The sequence below is a fragment of the Euwallacea similis genome, chromosome 9, assembly GCF_039881205.1.
Source record: "Euwallacea similis isolate ESF13 chromosome 9, ESF131.1, whole genome shotgun sequence".
NCBI classification, from domain to species: Eukaryota; Metazoa; Arthropoda; class Insecta; order Coleoptera; family Curculionidae; genus Euwallacea; species Euwallacea similis.
Genome location: NC_089617.1, coordinates 4193603 through 4217430, shown reverse-complemented (window position 1 = coordinate 4217430; position 23828 = coordinate 4193603). Strand labels below are relative to the sequence as shown.

The following is a 23828-nucleotide window of genomic DNA, read 5'->3' as shown; positions in this document are numbered from 1 at the left end:
GCAAAGTAGACCTTAGATTTTAAGCGAGCGTAACAAGAACTTGTCACAAAATAGAGTTTTTGATGCCCTACAACATATAAAAAAATGATCAAAATCGAACCACAAATAAAAATTTTACAGGGGTGTCCCGCTCTTAAGTGGGTCACACTGTATGTTCAGTTTTTCAACATATATAAAGAAACGCGGGCGTAGATGGAGTTTTCTATTTTAAAAACATGAGAAAAAATAATTCCATAGAAATCTCTAGAGATGGCAGATTTCCGTCGATAATAAATCTTAACCATCTCAAAAGAAAAATTGCACCAAAATAGGTTTATTTTGCAGTCAACTGACTCACAAACGTTTCCACGAATATCTTTCCAATTTTGGCAGTTAAACTCCAGACGTTTTTTATTTCCTCAATTACTCAGAAACCCTCAGACCGGAGCCATTGCTATTTTGGCACAATATACCCCATAATATTGGCATGACCAATTCATTCTCTATAATGTATATTATTTATCCTGTTATTAATAGAATTGGTGCAATATCAAGTCGAATATTCATCTTCGAAACCGCATAAGGCCGACCTGAAATAGCTTGACTTATAGAAAGTGACGAATAATTAAAAAAGCAGCCTCCGTCGACTGTCCTTATAAGTAGAAGATTTACCCAACGTGGGAGAACCAAGAGTGACGTAGCTGTACCACACGGGTCATCGCCGTAACCTGTTGCTTACCATACGAATCAGCCGCGAATTCTTTGGCTCAAATTTACTTTTAAATCGAACGCGGTCGCGGTCGCACCACATACACTCTTTCGTGCTTTTTATTTTAATTTTGCGTTTGTGTTTATTTATTTGTCATTAACATTAGTGTAAATTTTTTATAGTGAAAAGTGCCTTAGAAAAATGACTGTGAACAAGAGCTCTGCAAAGACCACTAGCAGTAGTAGCAAAAAGAAATCCAGCTCTAGTAGCGCCACTGCCACCTCAGCTACTACTAGCACCAAGAAAGTGAGTTCGAGTAAACAAAGTAAGTCAGAACACAGCACTGCGGGTTATTTGTCCAAGTCCTCCTCAGCTAGCAGCCTTAAAATCTCAGATGTATCGCACCTACCTATTAGCGCTAATGTAGTCAGCTACACAGTCACCGAAATGCTCCCCACTGGAGCCGAAAAAATCACTACTTACAGTGAAACTGGCCCTACATCTACAGAATATAAACACATGGTTTTACAAGACTCTTCATCAGCAGCAGTAGCATCCACCTCACAGTCCACCACCATTCAGCAAATTAGCTCTAATTTAAACGAATCCACTTCTAATCTGTCTTGCGCATCTGGCTCCACTTACACAGTCACAGAGCCTAGGGAGGAGTACAAACTCACTTATAACAAAAATGACTCTGGTTGGAATGGCAAGTTTGTCTTGGAGCCTAAAAATGTAGTGGAGCAAAGCTCTACTTCAACTTCACACCAAGAAAGTTTCTCAACTGCCAAAAGCTCCTCCAGCAGCTATGCAGTTGAGACTGTAGATGGGAAAGAGAGGATTGTAGATAAAAAGCAGCATGAAGCTGGACATAGTGAGGCTACCAGCAATGATGAGTATTTGGCCACCAAAAGTGGCACAAATGTAGTTGCAGAAGTACATTTCAAGCAGAAGGCCAAGGAGAGCGCTTCAAGATATGATAGTGATCGACCCGAATTGAAATCTCAGGGATTTAGCTCAGAGGCGGAGAGAGAGGTTCATCAAATTGGAGATAATGTTACTTCTAGACAGAGTCAGGTGCGGGAAGGTTTGAAGAGTGATGCAAAGCATAACTTGAAAGACCATAGTAAGCAGTTTATTGATAAAGAAATTAGAGATTCTACTTCAGTTTCTGCATCTACTGCAGATTCTAGATCCACTGCAGCTTCTACTTCTACATCCACTGCAGCTTCTACTTCTACATCCACTGCAGCATCTACTTCTGCAGCTGCTAACGAAACAATCACCACCACTACTACCTACTACGATTCCAAAGGTAATGTGGTGAAGACAGTCACTGACATAGACACACATGCCCTTCCAGGGCACCATGTGACTGAAACTGAGAAGATGCGCTCTTCCCAATCTAATACAGATTCAAAAAACTTCTACGGTCATAGCGTTGACTCCAAGAACACCATGGTGAGCAACGTTTACGACTCCACAGCGACTCAGAATACCATTGGTAGCAAGGAAAAAGTGCTCAAGGACCATATGGTTGAAAGCAAAGATGTTATTTATTCCACTGACAGGAATTATGGGAAAAGTGGTTGGAATGGGGAGTTTACATGCGAGACACCTGCAGGTAGTTCAAAAACGCCCTTAAGGCAATCTCAATCACCTTCAAGAAGTTCTAGAAAACCGTCAGAAAAGTCCCCAACAAGAAAAAGCACTACTGAGTCTACCGCAAGATATGTAGATGAGAGTTATGTGGATACCAGCAAGATTAAACAGTCTCAGACCAGTACTGACTCGAAAAACTTCTACGGACACTCCGTGGACTCAAAGGACACGGTGGTGACCAACATTTATGACTCTAAGGCCACTCAAAACACCATTGGGAGCAGGGGAAAGGTGCTCAAGGACCATATGGTTGAAAGCAAGGATGTGATTTACTCAACTGATAGGAATTACGGGAAAACTGGCTGGAATGGAGAGTTTACCTATGAAGCAGACACCAAGAAAGCCACACCTACAAAACAATCAACCCCTAGGAAACCATCTGAAAAATCCCCAATAAGGAAGAGTGAAGCTACAACTAGTACCGATTTGAAAAACACTCAATTATCTAAAACCAGTGCGGACTTTCTATCTACAGAGATCAAAGAAAACGTCAATCAGCTCAAAGACTCTTCATCATTAATCAAAAACTCTAGATCATTAGTTGAAGAGGACTCGACTCAAACTGTGATAGAAACTTTTGAGTCGATGTCCAAGTTTTCAGACTCCAAAACCTTAGTAAAAAAAGATTCGCAGACTTTGCAAGACCACCAGACTTCCACTGAGCACTATAGCACGCATGATGTTGTTGACAGCTTGAAGCCTCAAAAAATCACTAGTAATGTTTCTGAGGATGTTAAAGTTACCTCATCTACAGATCAGAAAACTGATTCTGAGAATGTAACTGACATCAAAAGAATAGTTAATAAGGACTCAGTGGTAGATCACAAGATTGCTTCTGAGAACCTCTCCACTACTGACATCAAAAAGGTGGTCAACAAGGACTCGTCTTCAGTAGATCACGTCAATAAAACTTTCATCAAAGAGGACATTCTCGACATCAAGGATATTGTAAGTTTTCTGAGCATTTCTGAGCTATTTTGTAAGGTTTTTTTTTCATATTCTAGAATGAAGTCGAGGATATCACAAACATCAAGAAAGTGACGGAAAATAAAGTGATTAATATAGTGAAGACCATAAAGGAGAAGCCGGAACCTGCCAAAGTTCGGGTTCCGCTCAAGGAGCAATGCATTTGCCAGCTTTGCACTTGCGGGTAAGTGATGTATAAGATAAATATCGGAACCTTGTAAACTGCAAATTGCCAGCACCTAAACAGACGTGACATCATCGACTAAAATAAATCAATATTTTCCATTTTAATAAGAAGGTTAGGCGCAAGCAAGAACTATTATAGTTCTATGGTCATTTCGATTTCGCCGCTTCGGACGTGGTACTGAGTGCTCGATTATTATTGTCCATTCATTACGTTTCATTGCAACCGCTGTACAAATTGTTCTGATGATGCTATAGGATTTTAGATGGTTTAAAGTCACGTTTAGTTATGTAATCAAATTGTATGAATTCTGCTAAAACCGATTTTATGCCGCTTAACTCATTGGTACAAATTTCTTGTTAAAGGGCGTGCATTCAACTTTTTCCTTCTAAATGTAATTTCCCAGGCCTCGAATAACAATGTTCAATGCGAGAACCGCACGTTTCTTCATTATTGTTTATAATAACCTCATAATAACATTAATTCAATAACGTTGGGTGGAAGTTTTTCAGCTTCAGTAATAATAACTCATGATTGTTTTTAAGCTAAATTTTCGCTGGTTAAAAAAATTGGGTGCCACACTGGTCAACATAATTCCCAGCCGGAAAAATGAAATTATGAAACTGAAAATAAACAACTGCGCCAATGAATTATTCAAAAACACGCTTTCAATTATCGCTAATAAGTAAGCAAACTCACAGTTTAGTAGCAAAGAAATCAGTGGCGTGGTAAGTAAATTTTAGAATTACAGAAAGGATTTTATCATTTTAAGTGAAACATTTTTAGTTAAGCCTAATAAAAAAATGTTGCGCCACTGGTTTTGCGCGTAATTGTTCACCCAGATAAGCCATGATACTACGCTAAATAGAGAATTTGTTACTACAAAATCATAAGCTTACTTACTTTTTTCAGAATTACGATAAAGTTAATTGATGTTTCAAAATAAAGAATAATGTGTTCAAATTTTCTAAATTCGATTGGTACTACTACTGGAAATTCGCAGTAATGTTCCTTTTTTTGCATTGCTCCTCTAATAAATAGATAACTTTTAAATACCAAACGCAATGGCGTGACCTTTTTACTTTGAACACGCGATATTTTAATTGCTCTAAAATGAAGGGAAATCAGTAGTAATGATAAAAATTAAATTGGTACCGCCACTAGAGACTTGGTGTGGCGCCTAATTTGTTCCATAACACTCTAATATACATATAAAGAATTTTGAGACTATACACGTCAGTGCTTTTCTTCAGAAAATTCGTTTTCGCGTTGTGGAGATTAAATATTGGAACACCGAGACTGAGATGAAAAACGTTCTTCTGTTTTTCCAAATAATGGACAATTCATAATTCTTCATATGTATTAGTAACCCTGTAAGTTCCGGTGGTGTAGGTTTTTAATTCCAGTTGCGTTAACTTTTTAATCTTGTGTCCTCGCCACTGATTCAGTGTCCAGTAACGTTAAAATTTTGAAAACCATTCTAGTGTGAATATCCAGTGGCGTAGCATACTGCTGCTATCTTAATACAGCTAATTCAGCTTTTTGCAATACTAACTTTTTTCCATATGCACAAAGTTAATAGAAATCGTGATATATCTTAACCCAATTTCATGCTTTCTGATGATACAACACCGAAACACCTGTTGGTCACTCTTCAGTAAGTAATTAACGATCTTTAAGCGAAACTTGGTACTCATATTTAAAAATACACTTCAATTTGTATTTTTCAGCTTCTAATTTCTAATAAAAACATGCACTTTGCTCGGGTTCTAATTGACATCTAACACATCAAAAACAAGGTCGAATCCATTGCTTTGCCGAACTTCTGATTAACAATCAATATGGGGGTAATCAAACTCGATTGTGCGACAATTACATGAAAGGTTTATGTTCCCGTTAAATTTGTTAACTGCCAAGTTTGCCGGGTATAATTAAATTAAAAAAAGCCGCTTTTAACGCGTCAATCAATGGGTTTTATAAGTTTTCTTTTTTATATTAAAGTCAGGCATAATGTGGAGAACTCTCCGTATCTGAAACCAGCTTTATTTCCGTGAGGTTAGACACAGAATATCTAATTTTTAGTTTTTTACCTATCGAATTAGATTCGAAATATGTTCCTTGCATAAAGAGAAACTTGGTCATTAACCTATGCTGAAAGTAACATTGGGGACTAATTAATAATAAGCTGGTGTATTATGCAACATTTAAGCCTCTTGAGATTACAAGCTAAAACCGATATTTTTAAGAATTTGTCCCATTAACAGGAGCTCAAAGAGTGACTTCATCAAGAGTAACTAAAACTTATAAAAGCTCTTTTATGGTCAGTGGTTTATAAATATGAATAAAGTGGATTTAATGGGCCTCGATTGAAGCGGATCACGAACCGTTAAGTGCTAGTACCAGATGTAGAATCTAGTTAGTCTAGATTTAACTTTAAACTTATAAAGAATCATCAAATTTGGTATATGAAAATCTCGTATATCGCATAGAATCTCCAATGATATTTGCAAAATCTCATAATGAGCCAAGATTAATCTAATTAGCCTTCGTTGTGGTTAGCAAATTCTGGTTGCTTGTTTTTGTTGGATTCTCCAGGCATTTTGTTCTTCTGCATATTATCGGAATATTTGGAAATATAAGATGAGACTTTCTTAGCAGCTAAAGAAAAAAATCATGATGCCTAACAATTAATAGCTAAAGGTTTCCTAAGATTGCCCAAACCTGTCAAAAAATGGCGAATTCCGATTTAAAAACGAAGCAAAGAGCTCTTTGAGTCCTCACTGCAGTAAGCATTAATTCATCACTTCAGGACTAACTATGCTAGCAGAGTTTCTGGTTTTATTAGTTCTCAAATTCCATCATCAAACCAGCAACAAACAAATAATAAGCAACGAAGACCTATTACTCCACTCAACGATCCATTACGGCTTGATGTGGCTTTATAACAAACAATTGTCGGCATTACACTAAAATTGATCCGATCGTATCATTTAAAAGAAAAGTAGCCATGTACGTGTATGTATAGGAACCTTATGACGTTATTTTGGTTAGATTTGTTTGAGATTCCAAAAAATGACAAAAATTATTTTCTTATTAAAATGAGGACTCCAAAAATCTGCCTGAGGCTCAAAGAAATTCTAAGGTTGGTTCAAATTTCCCATTGAGAATCCGTCAGCAAACACAAATTCTTAATTCTATAAATTCCAGTGCACTTTGAAAAAGTTCTCAAAATGTCCTAAAATCAACTGAAAATGTAATTAGCTAATCTTAATGACTTAAGACTTAAAAAAACAAATAGCTCTGTGGTTACATCATGTATAACACTAGAACTAATTAATTCATTCTGCGTGTAAATGCCTCCTATTTACGAGAAGGTAAATAGGCACAAACCTAACAGGGAGATATGCTTCAATAACTATCAACAATAGCACGCAAACTCGCCTCACTTTTCTGATTAAAAAGTCTCATTTTCTGAAAAATATTTTTACGTTTAAGAGTCAGAACCCTTTGAATTAACAAAAAAAAAGAAACGTGTTTTTCAGACCTTTGAGAAATGCCAGAGAACGGTCTGCATGAGTAAGTAATTCACTTTCAATGACCCACTAAATCTTTTGAATAACCATTAATGGCCAAGTACGTCTGTGCTGTTCAATGTTACATGAGCAAAGAGAGAAACTAACGTGCCATAACTAATGTAAGCCCGGTTTAAGCTCTTCTGGAATAATAAATTCCAAATAAATTTCTAGCTTTAAATATCGTGGCTTAATAGGTACCTTAATAATTATTATCATATTTAAAGGAACCTTTAATCAGTAAATATTTACATATTTTTTTCCTACGATTTGTTCTCGTCAACAATCGGTCACGCCTGTTTGGGATGCTCCAATTTGCAAATGAATATATGTATATAGCTTGACCCATGGATAATTATAATAATTAGAGGCACAGTATAAAATCAACCTTAACGATTGGTCACAGTTATTTAAAATTATTCCGCAGCTACCGAATTAAACCGTGTTGTTGGTAAATATTGATGATCACCCAATATACCGTGAAATATCGGATTTTAAATCCATACAAGTTAATGGTGACTTTTGAATGACACACAAAAGCAACCATTTTCAACTAAGTTCTTCGCTTGTTGATGTGCCGTTGGGGTGCAAACATTGAACAATTGATGCAATTATATTTAAACCAATAAAAACTTTTTCTTTGAAAAGGGTGCACAATTTCCTTTTCAATGAGATATTATAATCAAATGTTGGCGCAAGAACATTTTTCAAAAAATCAAAATGGCGTTATGTATTAAAATCATTTGCCTTAGTGCCGATCAAAAATTACCATGATTTAGAGTTTGTGATAGTTATTGTTTTTAAAATGTAACGCCATTTTGATTCTTCGAAAAATACTCTTGTGCCAGCATTATGAATCAGAACGTCAGATTGTGAACCTCATTGGTAAAAAATTGTATACAAAATTGTTCACTTTTTCCTATTGGTAAATTATGGCAGAAAATATTTGACAAGGGCAGACAAACCAAATTGAATTTGTTCGGACATTTTTTGCATTTCACCGTCAAGTTCAATGACAAAATGAGTGACATATGTGGCATTGACATCTATAGCAGGGATCAATTGTCATTAACGCGCACTAATAAGTATTTATTTAGATGTTTTACCCGATTCACCTTCAATTTCCAAGTATAAGAAATTAATTATTTGCCTGTAAATAAACATTTGTGTGCATCTTAAATTTATTTATAACATGGGACAACTAGGCACGGAAATTTAACTGTCATTGTCCTGCCAAGGGGTATACCTGTCAAGGCATGGTTACGTGCTACCTATTGTGTAGCGTCACAAGATGCTCTTGACAATTATTCCGTATTTCTTCACATTATAATTTACAACATTTGAACCAATAATGGGATTAGAGGGTCATTAGTTATACGATTTCACGATTTATCTAATCCAACATTATTGTCATTTGTAAGTTAATTAGCATATTTTTCCCTCAAACCCCCTACGAAATAATTCCTCCAGACTGATTTCATCACGAGGAACATGAAAACCAACAATATAAGAAATAGTCCCAACAAGGCTGTCTTGTGTTTTTGCTCAAATACTCGTTTATGCATACATTATACGCTGTTAAGGTCGTCTCACGTCCTGGCCATATTTAGTGGTACCAAGTACAAGTTCCCATATAAGTACCGTTAATGGAGCGAATCCCGTTTCTTTCACTCCGCCGGTTATCATTGGATCAAGATTAATACGTGATCCAGAAAATGGGTCAATATTAACGTGTGAATGCCGAATTTGATATTTAGCACTGAAATAGCGGATCAATAACAAATCCTTAATTTAGAAAGAATTAATCAAATAATAACTATGCACAGTATTCGATTTTATAAGTATTCCAAAACTCCTGCTGTTCGTCGAAACGTGCCTGATATTTCCAATATAGTTGATCTATCATGAGATTTTACCAGTGTTGTTCACATATTTATCCATTGTACGAGTTCGTAAATGCAGAAATATTGCGCCCCAGTTATGTCATCGCAAACACTTAAAGGTTCAGGACCGCCATTTTAATTGGCGGAAACGAGTAAAGGAAGTTTGTTCTAGAAGAGAAGGCAAATTTACATTCGATGAGATATTCTTGCCTGTCTAATGCGCTTATGGACAACGAAGTGTTGCATTTTATTCAAGCATGGGAGCTATGACTTGCCATATCTGGGTTGCACAACTTCATATATCCATGCCTTTTTTTAATACGAGTTGAACAGGGACAAATACACTCCTAGACGATACCAGTTTGAGTATCTAGAGGACGCTCCGCGAGGCGGTTGGTAATTGTTTCTATGATCCTACTGTCACTTAGCGCGCGTGTAACTCAAATAATTGATCACCTAATACATGCACTTCCTACTAGGAATCAAAGCATCAGGTCCATTAATAAAATTCTATGGTAATTATTACGGTACACGCGAACTGGTCACGGTGTCAGTATCCTCCTTTAATTATATACCATGGCATGCATTTCCCATTTTTATATGGTTGCATGGGCCTTATGAGTAGTAATTTACGGGCTATGAGTTTATTTGTCTATTTATGTTTAATGAGTATGTGAGAAATGCAATTCACGATTATAGTTCTTACCTGGTACATACATAACTACAGGAAATACCACAAATGAAAAGATAATGTGTAATGTAATAGAAGCCTGTAAACAATGTAAATAAACATCACATTTGTTCCACTTGATTGTGATATTCATCAAATTTATATTCAATTACTCTTGATCTAAAAATGGGTTTTCCTTTGTTTCCCATGTGAGCAAACCTACGCCTTTGCTTTAGTTTATTTATTTATGTTGGCCTTCTTTTGTTATCGCCATTTACGCTACCTTTGGTTCGCCGGGCCCACTGCTGACACCCACAAGAACCAGCGCCACCGCAATCGGTGCCATGACTAATACTTCGACGGTGAATATCCACTAAATCACTCAAGTACATACACATTTCTTAAATGCGATAAATAACCGAAATAAACAATCCCACAATTTCTCCACTTTAATAATGTTTCCTCCTTTATTATTGTTAGAAACAATGCAAAGTCTACGTGGACATCTTTAGGTGTTTGGGGCAGTGCATTAGTTACCGTCACTAATCAGAGATGGTAGCACTATTGCCCGAGAACATTCTCCTCATAGTTATCTCAGTTTCAGGAGGATTATTTAAATAAACGGAAATCTAAACGATCTGTATTGAATAACAAATACAATTATTGCCAAATAATAGATATGACCTTTCAAGGATTTCCGTTATTGGAAGGAATACAAACCTGCTCTCGAAATGATTTTACCAATTGAGCTAATGTGTGTATAATGGCGCTCTTAACGACAAAATTATATCTCTGGTTTGTTATTTGCCGCCTACAGCGCATATCACATCAGTAGTTGTGTAATGCTACCGTAATTTTATCAGTTTTAGTTAAGCTTAACTGAAACAGCATAAACTCACTTTTTCCGTACCAAAATAAGACTATGAAAATGTTTCTTAAATTTAAAAAAGTGATTGATCAATTTCACTTTGACCTCTAAAAAGGAATGATAATAATCGACCTTTCGACATGTAAAACTGGTAAATTTAATTGGAGAGCTTGAAATAGAAAACAGATGGTGTCTGATGATTATGGACTATAACGATCACCACTTTTGCATATATTGCGGTAAAGGTATTGGACAGTGGGGCATTCCCTTAAAACAGGCTTCGCGTAAGGAGTAAGTTCTAAGCACTAGTACGACGATCCACCTGTGGTCAATTACTTGAACCAGCAGGAGACTAAAAGCTTCACAAGATGTCGCTATTGCGGCGTAAAGATATACACATGTTGTTTAATAGCTTAGCATTTCGTGAGTGAACCGAGATGCCGCCACGGTGTTAAAGTTTATAGTGCTATTTGTATCCTTAAAAAAAATTCAGAAGATGGGAAGAATCACGGGATTATTAATATTGATTGATACTGTTGAATCTCAACCAGGGTTTTCAAAGTTAGATGAATCAATGTTTTTCTCACGAAACTAGAGCAAACACCTAATGGTAGTGCCATCTGTGTCTTGTTCAAGTAACCAAAAGAGCACCTGGAATCTGGAACACTCCAAGATGTCGCCACTATTTTCATATTATTCTTGATAGTAGTACAAATGTCAGGGGTGCCATCTCTCCTTAGTTGAATCGACTAAGTAGGGTCTTGAGCATCTCGAGATATTGCCACTGCATCATCATAAGTACACTTACTCTTTACGGCTCTATTTCTTGATCCCTAAGATATCGCCACAAGAATCGTCACTGTATTTTCCAACCACCTCTGTGATATGCGATTTCCTCTCCACAGCCATAAAATATTTTTTCGTGTATATTTGCAACTTCAATTAAATATTTTCTATCGGAATCGCCCTTAGTTAAGTTACTGGGTCACTGTGCCACTGGGGTGATCGACATTAAGCAGGCGTCTAGTCAGTTGGATGCCCGGCGTCGTCAGCGTCGTGGCACCCCGTGCCGGTCTCCACTCGACCAGTCGGCCACGCGTTTTCTTTTTAAGGGAAAATCGCATTATTTCACCGTGAAATTTCCACACTTTCCACGACAATATATTATTGTGTAAGTTAGGACTGCGGTTATTGATACTTGAAGAGTCAATAAGCACGGCTATTATTACACACTGAATTCGCTTTGAATTGAATTCTATGAATTTGATTTTAAAGAAAGGGGTTCATGTGGTTGTTAAGAGGAGAAGAAAGAAGAAAAGGTATTAATTGAAGTCTTAATTTTTAATGACCAGAGTCAAATTTCAGCTCTTTAGCGCAAATGAAGCTCTGGATTGTTGGAATTTTATTAAGGAAATTGCTGCTTCAAATGTAATTAATTTTGTATTGTGTTCGAAGGAAATTTGATTTCATTCATCGATTAGTATACTATAAAATTAGGACAAGTCCTTGTGTTATAGAATTTTGGCCTAAATAGCTGCGAAAAAGAAATTTACGTATGCAAATACCAGATAAGAATACATTAAAGTCCATTCATACATATAATTAAACATTGATTGTTTCGCTCCTAGAAATAGAGGAATTATCGTTTTTTTTTTATTATTTAAGACGTCATAGTTGCCCACACAACCCTGATGACTACAACGACCATCTTCACTCTGAAGGGCCGATTTATGCCCAACCCAAGGACGAATACAATGCGATCAAAGGAGACAGATTCCCGATCAAGAGGCCAGAAGATCATTTGTATCTAGAAGGTATCTTTTATGCTCATAAGAAAGTGAAAGAAAATAGTTTTAGGTCTCAGTAAAATTTTAAAAAATTGGTAGGTAAGTAAGCTCGAAAAACCAGAGGCGAATAGCACGGATTTCTAAAACTTATTTTGAAGTTTTTAATACTCAAAAGTTGATTGAACATCAGAATCTTTGGTATGACAATGATCCGCTACTGATTTATCTGCGATAAAATGTTGTTGACTCTCATTTAGATTTAAGGAAGTCAATAGGTACTCTAGCAGATTTAAAAGTCAGAGGCGTACAAAATTTCAATACATATTTAAAACCTCTTTTGAAGTTCTTAAAATGGTTCTAAAGAATTTAAAAAAATATCCTCGAAAAAAGACGGTTTCGCTACTGATTGTATGAGAATACAATAGCATTAGGTCTTAATCACATTCAAAAAAAGTGCTAATCTAGCTAGTAGGTGTTCCAAAGGCAGCTAGATCAGAACTTTTAAGCATTGTATAATGTATTTACGCATTTTAAAATTATGTACATTCTCAACTACAACAACTACATTCTCAAGTTTTTCAAAAATGACTATGTTAAAAACCAAGGGCGTACAAGCCTAAATATGATAGTACGTTTAAAACTTACTTTCAAGTTTCCAATACTTACATAAGAATTCTTCCAAAACTATTACTATCATGTTTGAAAAGAACATATTCCGCTACTGCTTTTATGGGAGGTAGTAGTTTTAAGCCGAAATAAAATACAAAAGAAATAGTATTCAACCAGGCTCATTTTTTCAAAAATAACTATACAAAATTATTTATAAGAAAATGACCTTCACTAACCTCAACAAAGAACTAAGTAAATATATCACACAGGTAAGCTTCAATTAATGTAATATTTTATATTACTGGTCAAATGTATCACATTGAAAATTGAAAGAGATAATTTGGCAACACAGTTAATGCACAGACGCATTTGAATGGTTCCCGGGCCCGTATCTTTCCACACGTTTATACTCAATGAAGTCAGCTCTATTTTAAACTTAAAAAAACATATTTCTATTCCGTCGTCATAGATAATAATAGATTATTCGTACCCTCAGTACGTTATGCAGCAGCAACCAACGGTCGAAGATGAAAGTTAAAATAAACAAAGATAAAAAGATAATAAAGGGAAATAAAATATAAAATATTTCATGACGTAAGATATAAATTGTATTAAAAATTTATATGAATGAAGAGAATGACGAAAATGGAAAGAAAAATAAGAAAGTGAGTGAATGAGGGTATTACTCATTTTTCTCAGTATAGGTAAACTTCTCTTACGACGCTTCTGCATCAAGAAAAAACGTGGTAAGAAGGTAAAGTAAGAAGAGTCTTTGTTTTGATTTCGGATTTTGATTTACTGATTAATGAAGATTTCGCATGAAAAAAATTCCACAAAAAATACAAATTATGTACCCGCACTAGATAAAATCACGTATCTACTATACATAATATATAAAATATTGAACATATACAGAATAAGCGTTATTATTTACTACCCATGCGGTATGATTGGAAGAAAATCTTGAGTTAGACGTAGGGTTTCTGGTTATTAGGTACTGTGATGTAAAACTTACCAAAATGCTTTTGCAGGTTATCGGATTGTAATTACAACATTCATATTTAGTTAAAAATACCCGACTCTTTTGGGAGAAACATATCACTTTCTCTAAAATTCTTCAAATTTAATATACATGAAAGTCCTTAATTTACGCAAAGATAATAAATTTCAAGCATTAAATATAAAAATGTTTGCACACTGATTATACACGAATACGTTGTAAGGTATATTGAGACTGATAAAAACTTTGAATTTATGCTAGAACACAATCTATTGGAGATAAGGAAAATTCTATCTTTAATTTTGTAGAAAGTGGATTTATCCTTTTTTTAATTAAGTTAAAATTTTGAAGTAACTGAACTTAATGTAAAGAATTCAATTAAATACATTTGTTTAAAATGAAATTTTTAAATTTTTAAAATTTTTTACTGATTCCGTTCGCAAATGAATCACAGAGTGTCGAAATGCATTTTCCCACATAAATCTGAGAAACGCATTTACATCTTTTTGAAGTCGTAGACATTAAACGTTTCTAGCAAAGCATACGTGCGAAATATCCTTTTTACATTATCAAAGACTTGAGCCTAAATACCATTGTTGACACTGGTAACGCAATACACAACTTTTCAATGGTTTAAGATAATCTGTTATAACAACAGATCTCTGTTAAACGAAGTGGGTACCACTTTCTTGTTTATATATTCCAGACAAATTGATTGACAAACAGCAAAAAACAACACTCTAAATGCCACAAAAAATACTAGGTATCATCACTAATTTACTATTTAGGACCCTTGTACTGCATATCTATACCTACCTGAATCGAGTTTTGTACATATTTTTAGAATCTTCTTAATGTAGATTGTCATGAATTGGTCTTCAAATTATGTTGCCACTATTATTTATTTTGTCAATAATAGTGTATAGTCTCTATGTGTGTTTGTTATGGATCTTAAGCATAGTAATTTACTGTCCTACAGGTGACTTTGTTAAAAGGGAACCGCAGCATTGGCGTCCAGGAGATAGGGCTCCCGTCAAGAAACCGCAGGACAATCTTCGACTTGAAGGTAAGTTTTTTACCTACAACCACAAATCCTAGAATAAGCCCTGAGTCGACAAAAACGAACATCAACCATAACCATATAATTTAAGTGCAAATAAATTTGGTTGATCTTTATCTCTCATATCTCTACAAGCACAAAAAGTTCGACATACGGTTGCTAACACAAATCTTATTGATATACGATACGTCTATTTTTTAAATCTATTTTTGATGTGATTGATGACGTGTCCCAATAATCACCATACAGCTTAAATTTTCAAAAAGCAAAAGAGGGACAATATTGAACATGCAGTAAATGATTTTCAGTCAGTTAAGCGTCACAACCACATCCCTGAGGCGTTATTATCAATAATAGATTTATGATGGATTTTATAAAATCGTTAGGAAATGCATAATTTCATGTAACAAATGAGATTTTGTGGGACGAGCGAAGCGGCACAAGTTACATAAAATAACATTCCTAATAAGTTTCAAATGTGGCTTTTTAAAATTTTGCTGTACAGAAAAACGGTAAACACCTACTCTGCATGTCATCATACTCAAGATAGTACTTTAAGACATAATAAGTTTTACACAACACATTGCCGCACGAATCTAAGTTTGCAAAATGATTTCGCGAGCGACGAGTACGCAATGAATATGTACATCAATGGCGTTAAAAAATGTGTACTTTGTACAGGGTGAAAGGATTATAAATAAGAAAAATCTGTAAGTTGGACATTACTATTTTTTCTTTAGTAGGTGCTAACTAGTATAGCAGAGAAAAAAACGTCCGTAACAGTACAACAATGAAAGTGCTAGCAGTACGGCAAAGTAGGTGGTCATAACCGTTCAGAATTTGAAAAGTTGAGCTCTTGGTGTATTTCGATGATATTTACGAATTCCATAAATTACTTAATTTTTCAGTAGAGGTAGTACCAGTTAAACCAGATTTATTTATAAAAAATTACGAATTTTTTTGTGAAATTGGAAATTGATTGCGTTAAAAATTAATTATTGAGGATAGAAATTTAACTAATTTACGAGTATAATCAAATTTTGACATTATTGAATTTCTAACCTTACTCCTTTGTCAAATTCGGCAACTGTCATTGTCCTTTATTTACATCTGCATTCCATTGCAAGCCGAGGTTTTCAATTAAGTTGAAATAATATACGCGAAATAAGCATTAATTCTCACATGATACATTACATTTCACTTACCATCTCTTTCAATGGACAAATTGCCAGAAGTAAAATTTTATGACGTCATTGTCGAAACTTATTTCCTAAGTTTAAAACCAATATAGTCTTGAGAATCTTGCTTAAAATATCATTTAATTAAATCGTCTACAACGCTTATTTAATAAATATAAATCCTTGACATAAGAATAAAATTTCCCTCTAATTCCTCTCTAAGGAAGCCCTAAATTTACCGATCGATGTAATTCTTTACTCCAACAAAACAAGCAAAATGTCGGTTTCTTCTTCAGGCGACTTCGAGAAACGCCATCTGGAAGAATGGAGGCCCGGCGACCGCGCCCCGGTCAAGAAACCGACTGATAATCTTCGATTCGAAGGGGATTTCGAACGACCCGACAAACCTGGCTATCGACCCGGCGAGCGACCCCAACCAAAAAAACCTGAAGATAACTTGAGACTTGAGGGTGACTTCGAGAAAAGAAAACCAGAGGAATGGAAACCTGGAGATCGAGCTCCAGTGAAGAAACCTCAGGACAACTTAAAGCAAGAGGGCGATTTCGAATTGCCCGAGCCGGAAAAATGGGTAAATCTGTTCTGAAATTCTCTAGAAAGATCTAGAAGTTTATACGTTAGGTGCCGGCGGAAAGACCGAAACAAAAACGTCCGGAGGACAACTTGCGCCCTGAGGGAGATATCGAGAGACCCCATAAACCTAGTTACCAACGAGGGGAGAGACCGGTTGCTAAGAAGCCTCAAGATAACCTCAAACTTGAGGGCGAGTTTGTTAAGCGCACAGTGGAGGAATATAGGGTAATCCGTGGGGATCGGGCAGAAATTGTGCGCCATGAAGACAATATCACTTTGGGAGGAGAGTTTACTGGTAAGTTTTGTAATGACCGAAACTCTCTAATATAGCTTCAATATTTTCTCCCATAGATGTCACCACAAGCAGGCAAGACTTCACCGGGGAATTGGTACCAAGACCCAGCCCAGAGAGACGCAACACATTCACTAAAGTCGAAGGAGAGTTCACCTCAGATACCACCAACAAAAGCGAATTTGTGGACTATAGCAGTACCGTAGAACGCACTATGACCCAAAGACGCAGCGATAATTTGACAGTCGAGGGTGACATGACATTTGACACTTCGACCACCGTCGAGTACACTGAGAAGACTCCCGACGTAGACCGACGCAGGAGGACTTGGACCAAGGATGACGTCGAGAAGTTTTACTCCACTCAAAACGAGGAAATAACCACCACCAGCAATGATGTTTACAAAACGTTTGACACGTCAGATGTGAGGAGGACAGTGGTCATTCACCGAGACAATCTAAAGTTTGAGGGACCGTTCCAAGGTACACCGAAATCGAAAGAGGACTACACTGTTCCGAGACTGATCGAACGTCCCATTCCTACGAAACCACATGACAATTTGTACCTTGAGGGGGAATTTGAGAAGAGAACACCCGAAAAGTTTGTTCCGGCCGAAAGGCCCAAGCAAAAGAGGCCGGAAGATAATTTGAAGAATGAGGGCGACTTTGAGAGGCCGGAAAAGCCTCATTACAAACCATCAGAGAGACCATCTCCGGTTAAACCTATCGACAACTTGAAGCAGGAAGGAGATTTTGACAGACCCGAGAAACCTAAATATCAACCGGCAGAGCGACCTACTCCCATCAAACCTTCCGATAACCTCCACCAAGAGGAAGGTGAATTCTCGAAGCGTACTCCTGAAAAATTCATCCCAGCGGACCGCCCCAAACAAAAAAGACCAGAAGACAATCTGCGTCAAGAAGGAGATTTCAGTAGACCCGACAAACCTAAATATCAACCGGCAGAGCGTCCCAGCCCTGTTAAACCATCCGATAACCTTCGCCAAGAGGGTGAATTTCCGAAGCGTACCCCTGAAAAATTCATCCCGGCGGACCGCCCCAAACAAAAGAGACCAGAAGATAATTTACGTCAAGAAGGAGATTTCGTCAGACCCGACAAACCTACATATCAACCAGCAGAGCGTCCTTCTCCTATCAGACCTTCCGATAACCTCCGCCAAGAAGAGGGTGAATTCCCGAAGCGCACCCCTGAAAAATTCATCCCGGCGGACCGCCCCAAACAGAAAAGACCAGAAGACAACCTGCATCAAGAAGGAGATTTCAGTAGACCTGATAAACCTAAATATCAACCGGCAGAGCGTCCCAGTCCTGTGAAACCCTCCGATAACCTCCGCCAAGAGGGGGAATTCCCGAAACGCACCCCTGAAAAGTTCATCCCGGCGGACCGCCCCAAACAAAAGAGACCGGAAGACAACCTACGTCAGGAAGGAGAGTTCGTCAGACCCGACAAACCTACGTATCAACCAGCAGAACGTCCCTCTCCTATTAAACCTTCCGATAATCTCCGCCAAGAAGAGGGTGAATTCTCGAAGCGCATCCCTGAAAAATTCATCCCGGCGGACCGCCCCAAACAGAAAAGACCAGAAGACAACCTGCGTCAAGAAGGAGATTTCAGCAGACCTGACAAACCTAAATACCAACCTGCAGAACGTCCCAGTCCCGTTAAACCCTCCGATAACCTCCGCCAAGAAGGGGAATTCCCGAAGCGCACCCCTGAAAAATTCATCCCGGCGGACCGGCCCAAACAAAAGAGACCGGAAGACAACCTACGTCAGGAAGGAGAGTTCGTCAGACCCGACAAACCTACATATCAACCAGCAGAGCGTCCCTCTCCTATCAAACCTTCCGATAACCTTCGCCAAGAGGAAGGTGAATTCCCGAAACGCACTCCTGAAAAATTCATCCCGGCCGACCGGCCCAAACAAAAGAGACCAGAAGACAACCTACGTCAGGAAGGAGATTTCGACAGACCCGACAAACCTAAATATCAACCGGCAGAGCGTCCTAGTCCCGTGAAACCATCCGATAACCTCCGCCAAGAAGGGGAATTCCCAAAACGCACTCCTGAAAAATTCATCCCGGCAGACCGCCCCAAACAAAAAAGACCAGAGGATAACCTGCGGCAAGAAGGAGATTTCGTGAGACCTGACAAACCTACATATCAACCGGCAGAGCGCCCCTCTCCTATCAAACCTTCGGATAACCTCCGCCAAGAGGAGGGTGAATTCCCGAAACGCACTCCTGAAAAATTCATACCGGCAGACCGCCCCAAACAAAAGAGACCAGAAGACAACCTACGTCAGGAAGGAGATTTCGACAGACCCGACAAACCTAAATATCAACCGGCAGAGCGTCCCAGTCCTGTTAAACCCTCCGATAACCTCCGTCAAGAGGGAGAATTCCCGAAGCGCACTCCTGAAAAATTCATCCCGGCGGACCGCCCCAAACAAAAGAGACCGGAAGATAACTTGCGTCAAGAAGGAGATTTCGACAGACCCGACAAACCTACGTATCAACCAGCAGAGCGCCCCTCTCCTATCAGACCTTCCGATAACCTCCGCCAAGAAGAGGGTGAATTTCCGAAGCGCACCCCTGAAAAATTCATCCCGGCGGACCGCCCCAAACAAAAGAGACCAGAAGACAATTTGCGGCAAGAAGGAGATTTCAGCAGGCCCGAGAAACCTAAATATCAACCGGCGGAGCGCCCCAGTCTCATTAAACCCTCCGATAACCTCCGTCAAGAGGGAGAGTTTCCGAAGCGTACCCCTGAAAAATTCATCCCGGCGGACCGCCCCAAACAAAAGAGACCGGAAGATAACCTGCGCCAAGAAGGAGATTTCGACAGACCCGACAAACCTAAATATCAACCAGCAGAGCGTCCCTCTCCTATCAAACCTTCCGATAACCTCCGCCAAGATGAGGGTGACTTCCCGAAACGCACTCCTGAAAAATTCATACCGGCAGATCGCCCCAAACAAAAGAGACCGGAGGATAATTTGAATCTCGAAGGGGAGTTTGAGAGACCCGAAATCAAGAAAATTGGACCTGCGGAATTACGCAGACCAATCAAACATGAGGACAATCTGAAGAATGAGGGAACAATGCAAGTCACTAGGCGTAACGATTACAAAGCCTCGCGTGGAGAAAGAGTAGACGTTGTCAGGCATGAGGACAATCTTAGAATGGAGGGAGATTTTGTAGATACCCGCACTAGGGACGACTTCCGCGTGGTGAAAGGGGAGAAGGCAGAAATGGTGATTCACCAGGATAATTTGCGCATGGAGGGAGAATTTAATGAGTATAGGAAAAGGGATGAATTTACTACCCGTACTGAGAAAACTGAGGTGGTGAGACATGAAGATAATTTGAAGCTTGAGGGAGACTTCGACAGGCCCACTCCTACTAAAGTTGGACCGGGGGAAAGGCGAAGGCCTATTAAACACGATGATAACTTAACTTCTGAAGGAGATTTTGAGCGCCCAGAGAAACCCAAATATCAACCGGCTGAACGTCCTATTCAGAAAAAGCCTCAGGATAATTTAAAAACTGAAGGGAAATTTGAGAGACCTACACCCTCTAAAATTGGCCCAGGAGAGCGCAGAAGTCCCATTAAACATGGAGACAACTTATTCCTAGAAGGAGAATTTGATAGACCTCAGAAGCCTGGATTCCAACCGTCTGAAAGACCAACTCCAAAGAAACCACAAGACAACTTACGCTCAGAAGGGGACTTTGAAAAACGCACTCCTATTCCTATAGGACCTGGTGAAAGGAGAACTCCAATTCGTCATCCTGATAATTTGAAATCTGAAGGAACGTTTGAGACACCTCAAAAACCCAAATTTACACCTGGAGAGAGGGCGGACATCGTCAAACATCCCGATAATTTGAAGTCTGAGGGAGAGTTTACTGGGACTCCTAAGAGTAGAGAAGACTTTAAGCCCACAAGAGGGGAGAGAGCTGAGATCAGAAAGCACGAGGATCAACTGAAAATGGGCAGTGGGAAGATGGAGTCGGTTACTACCACTAAGGAGACCTTTGAGAAAACCCCGAAGAAGACCCCCGAGAGGAACGTTGTGGACAAGAGGAGACACATGGAAAGTCACTTCTCTCTCGGTGATGACAAAAGCGTAATGCAGACTACTAATCAAAGCAACTATCACACTTACACCAGGAAATCTGCTGCAGATGATAAGAGACAAGTGATGACCAATGGAGAGGTCAGCAAGACCGGTAAAAGTGAGATGAACGTCTCAACTGACGTTAAAACTTTGGCTGATGGCAGCACTGTTAAGACCACTCGTACTGTGACAAAGCACACTGGACAGGCTGTGAATGAGGTGAAAAAATCTTCGTCTCAGACCCACCTTCACCAGCACCAAAGTCAATCACAGAGAAGCCAGAACATCACTCAGTCCACGAACCAGAATATCATTCAATCCTCGAGCCAAACCAACCTCTCCTCCTCTCATGGCCACCACAGAAAGAGCACCGTCAGCTCGGAAGAAATCAGCAATCAGATCCTGCACCGCAAGGGCCATCACACCTCTTCTGAAGCTCTTCACGCCACCAGTTCATCAGCTTTAGACATGAGAAAGTCGGTGTGCAACATCCACGATCAAGGTCGCAGTGTGGTCAACTCAGAGAGGCAGAGCCTGAGTTCCATGCATCGCTCACACCAAGAGGCGAGCAGCGCCAATAGGCGCAGCCAGCAATCTTCCACCTCTTATCAAGTGGTGGAGAGGCCTCAGAAGATTATTCGAAAAGATAATCTTTCTGTGGGCGGCCATTTTTACGGTCATTCCGAGGCGAAGTCTTATGGGGAGTTTACGAAGCAGCAAAATATTCAAAAGGTGGAGAGGGTAACCAGGAAGTCCAACGTGTCTAATATCACGTTAGGGGACACTAATGTGCATGTGGTGACGTCGTATAAGAAGGAATATGCTCCGAGGAATGTGGGGCCCTGCCCAGCGGTGCTGGTGGACAGTCCAAAGGGCCCCTTCGTGCACACCAGAGACACGAGGTCTCATAAATTTTATATGCCCATTGTTACTAAGTAGAGGAGAGTTATTAAGCGCGATTTGAGCATTCCTTGAGGTTTTTTCTATGATAGTTTAGGTAGTAAGACTGTTAAGACTATAATACCTAAGTTGATTAATCTTGTTCTAACATTGTGATAAATTATGTTATATTTATATTCTTCTTTATTGCGTGATTAATATTATTTTTCTAATTTTATTGAGTTAATCGAGATTTCTCTTTGAGATTTCTGCATTTTCCTGTGGTATTTCTCCAGTGGTATCCGGGTTTATTATGTTTTATTATTATTATATTAATGATGTGCTCCTCTGATTTTTCTCTTCATAGATTTAAAGCTTATTTAATTAGCTTGCTAATTTATTTTTGCTTTTACGTTCTTTTAACCCCTAACTTCATAGCCCAAAATATAAAATTTCTACATCACATTTTTTTCAATTATTTATTTATTTCATTTCCTTATTTGTTTCATGTTGTTTTTAGCTCCAAAGTACCTTTGTCGACGCAAAAGTACCGATTTGGACGGTTTTCCTTTTTATGCAACACCCTCGAATAAGGCGAAACTTATTGCGGCCGGTGTTTAGGAATTTGTAAATAAGTAAATAATTTAAATAAAGGTGTAACTTTTGTAGAGCCTCCCTGTTTCATTTTGTAGCGTTAAAACCCAACATTCTAATATTATAATATAAAAAAACAGTAATAGCTAAAATAATGAAAAAGAAATGAAATAATTTAAATAATTTTCACTTTGATTACAGATTTGTAAAAATATCAATGACGTACCTTCACTTCTAAGGCAGATATAAACTATCCAAAATTGGACACTAATCGAGATTTTTAACTCATTTGCATACTTTGATTCTTGTACGTCACTGTCTGAATATGGAATTTTACAAATTTAGACATTTATAGAGGAAGCGTCTGGCTATACATATATAAGAAAAATCAGTGCCGTAGCTGTATTTTTTAGGCAGCAATAAATTTTCAAAAATTAAACTTGAAGTGAGCGAGATTTGAAATCATTTGTATCCGCTACGGTACATCACTGCTTTTAATATAAAATCCTAAAAATCATAGAGAAAACTTGGGACAATAAGTTTGTGTTTAATACTCAGTAGCGTACCGTCGTTTTTAGAAGCAGATATGAATTTTTACAATTATTAGACTCTATCAGAGCGATATTTTAAATTTATTTGTATACTTTGGTTATAGCGTGGGTGTGGATTCAAACACTTCACTGCTTCTTAGTACGAAACCCTGTTTTTTCAGAAAATGTATAGCTAAACATCTATTAAAAAGTCAATGTCGTAGCTTCATTATTGAGGTAGTTGTGAATTTTAAAATTATTAACTACTCCAGTTGAACGATATCTTTAATTTATTTGAAGTTTTTGCTACCCAATTCTGGTGCGACTCTGCCTTTTAATGCAAACGGTGTCCGGAAATAACGTTGGGATACTTGGGGAAATGATTATAGAGATTAAAATAATAAAAAAACGTTCTCATAAACATACTCCAAAAGTTGCTTCTTAAAGAAGCTAAAACCCCTTAAAGGGGGAACTTTGAAGATGGTTTTTAGGGGACTTTTTTTACTTAATTTACGATTCAGTAATTTGATTTAAAAATTTAAAAATGCCACAAACAAAAAAGTTAGGGCAACATTTACATGGGACACCTGCTGTGTATGACGCTCCTGACTAAAATCTCGAATTATTAAAACAAGAAAAGTTTTCCCATTTCAACTTATGAAAGTTTGTCGAAT

At 38.1% G+C, this 23828-nt stretch overlaps 1 protein-coding gene and 1 long non-coding RNA gene across 3 annotated transcripts in view; one reads left to right on the top strand and one right to left on the bottom strand.

The window, feature by feature from the left end:
• Positions 1–14100, bottom strand: part of LOC136410787 (uncharacterized) — a 36883-nt gene extending 22783 nt beyond the window's left edge. The window contains exon 1 of the long non-coding RNA XR_010752287.1: positions 13905–14100. This is a non-coding gene — a long non-coding RNA (uncharacterized lncRNA). The remainder of the gene's footprint in view (positions 1–13904) is intronic.
• Sdb (SAXO downstream of blistered) lies at positions 762–22700 on the top strand. Of its 2 annotated transcripts, XM_066393099.1 has the most exons (9): positions 762–3298; positions 3355–3500; positions 12159–12307; positions 14869–14955; positions 16424–16716; positions 16767–17013; positions 17070–19535; positions 19713–20684; positions 20772–22700. In XM_066393099.1, the coding sequence occupies exons 1-9, from the start codon at positions 890–892 to the stop codon at positions 22088–22090; spliced, it is 8088 nt and encodes a 2695-aa protein (XP_066249196.1). In that variant the 5' UTR covers positions 762–889; the 3' UTR covers positions 22091–22700. The 2 variants fall into 2 exon arrangements, with proteins under 2 accessions (XP_066249196.1, XP_066249195.1); XM_066393098.1 differs by having other exon boundaries at positions 17070–20684.
• The last annotated feature ends 1128 nt before the right edge of the window (positions 22701–23828 follow it).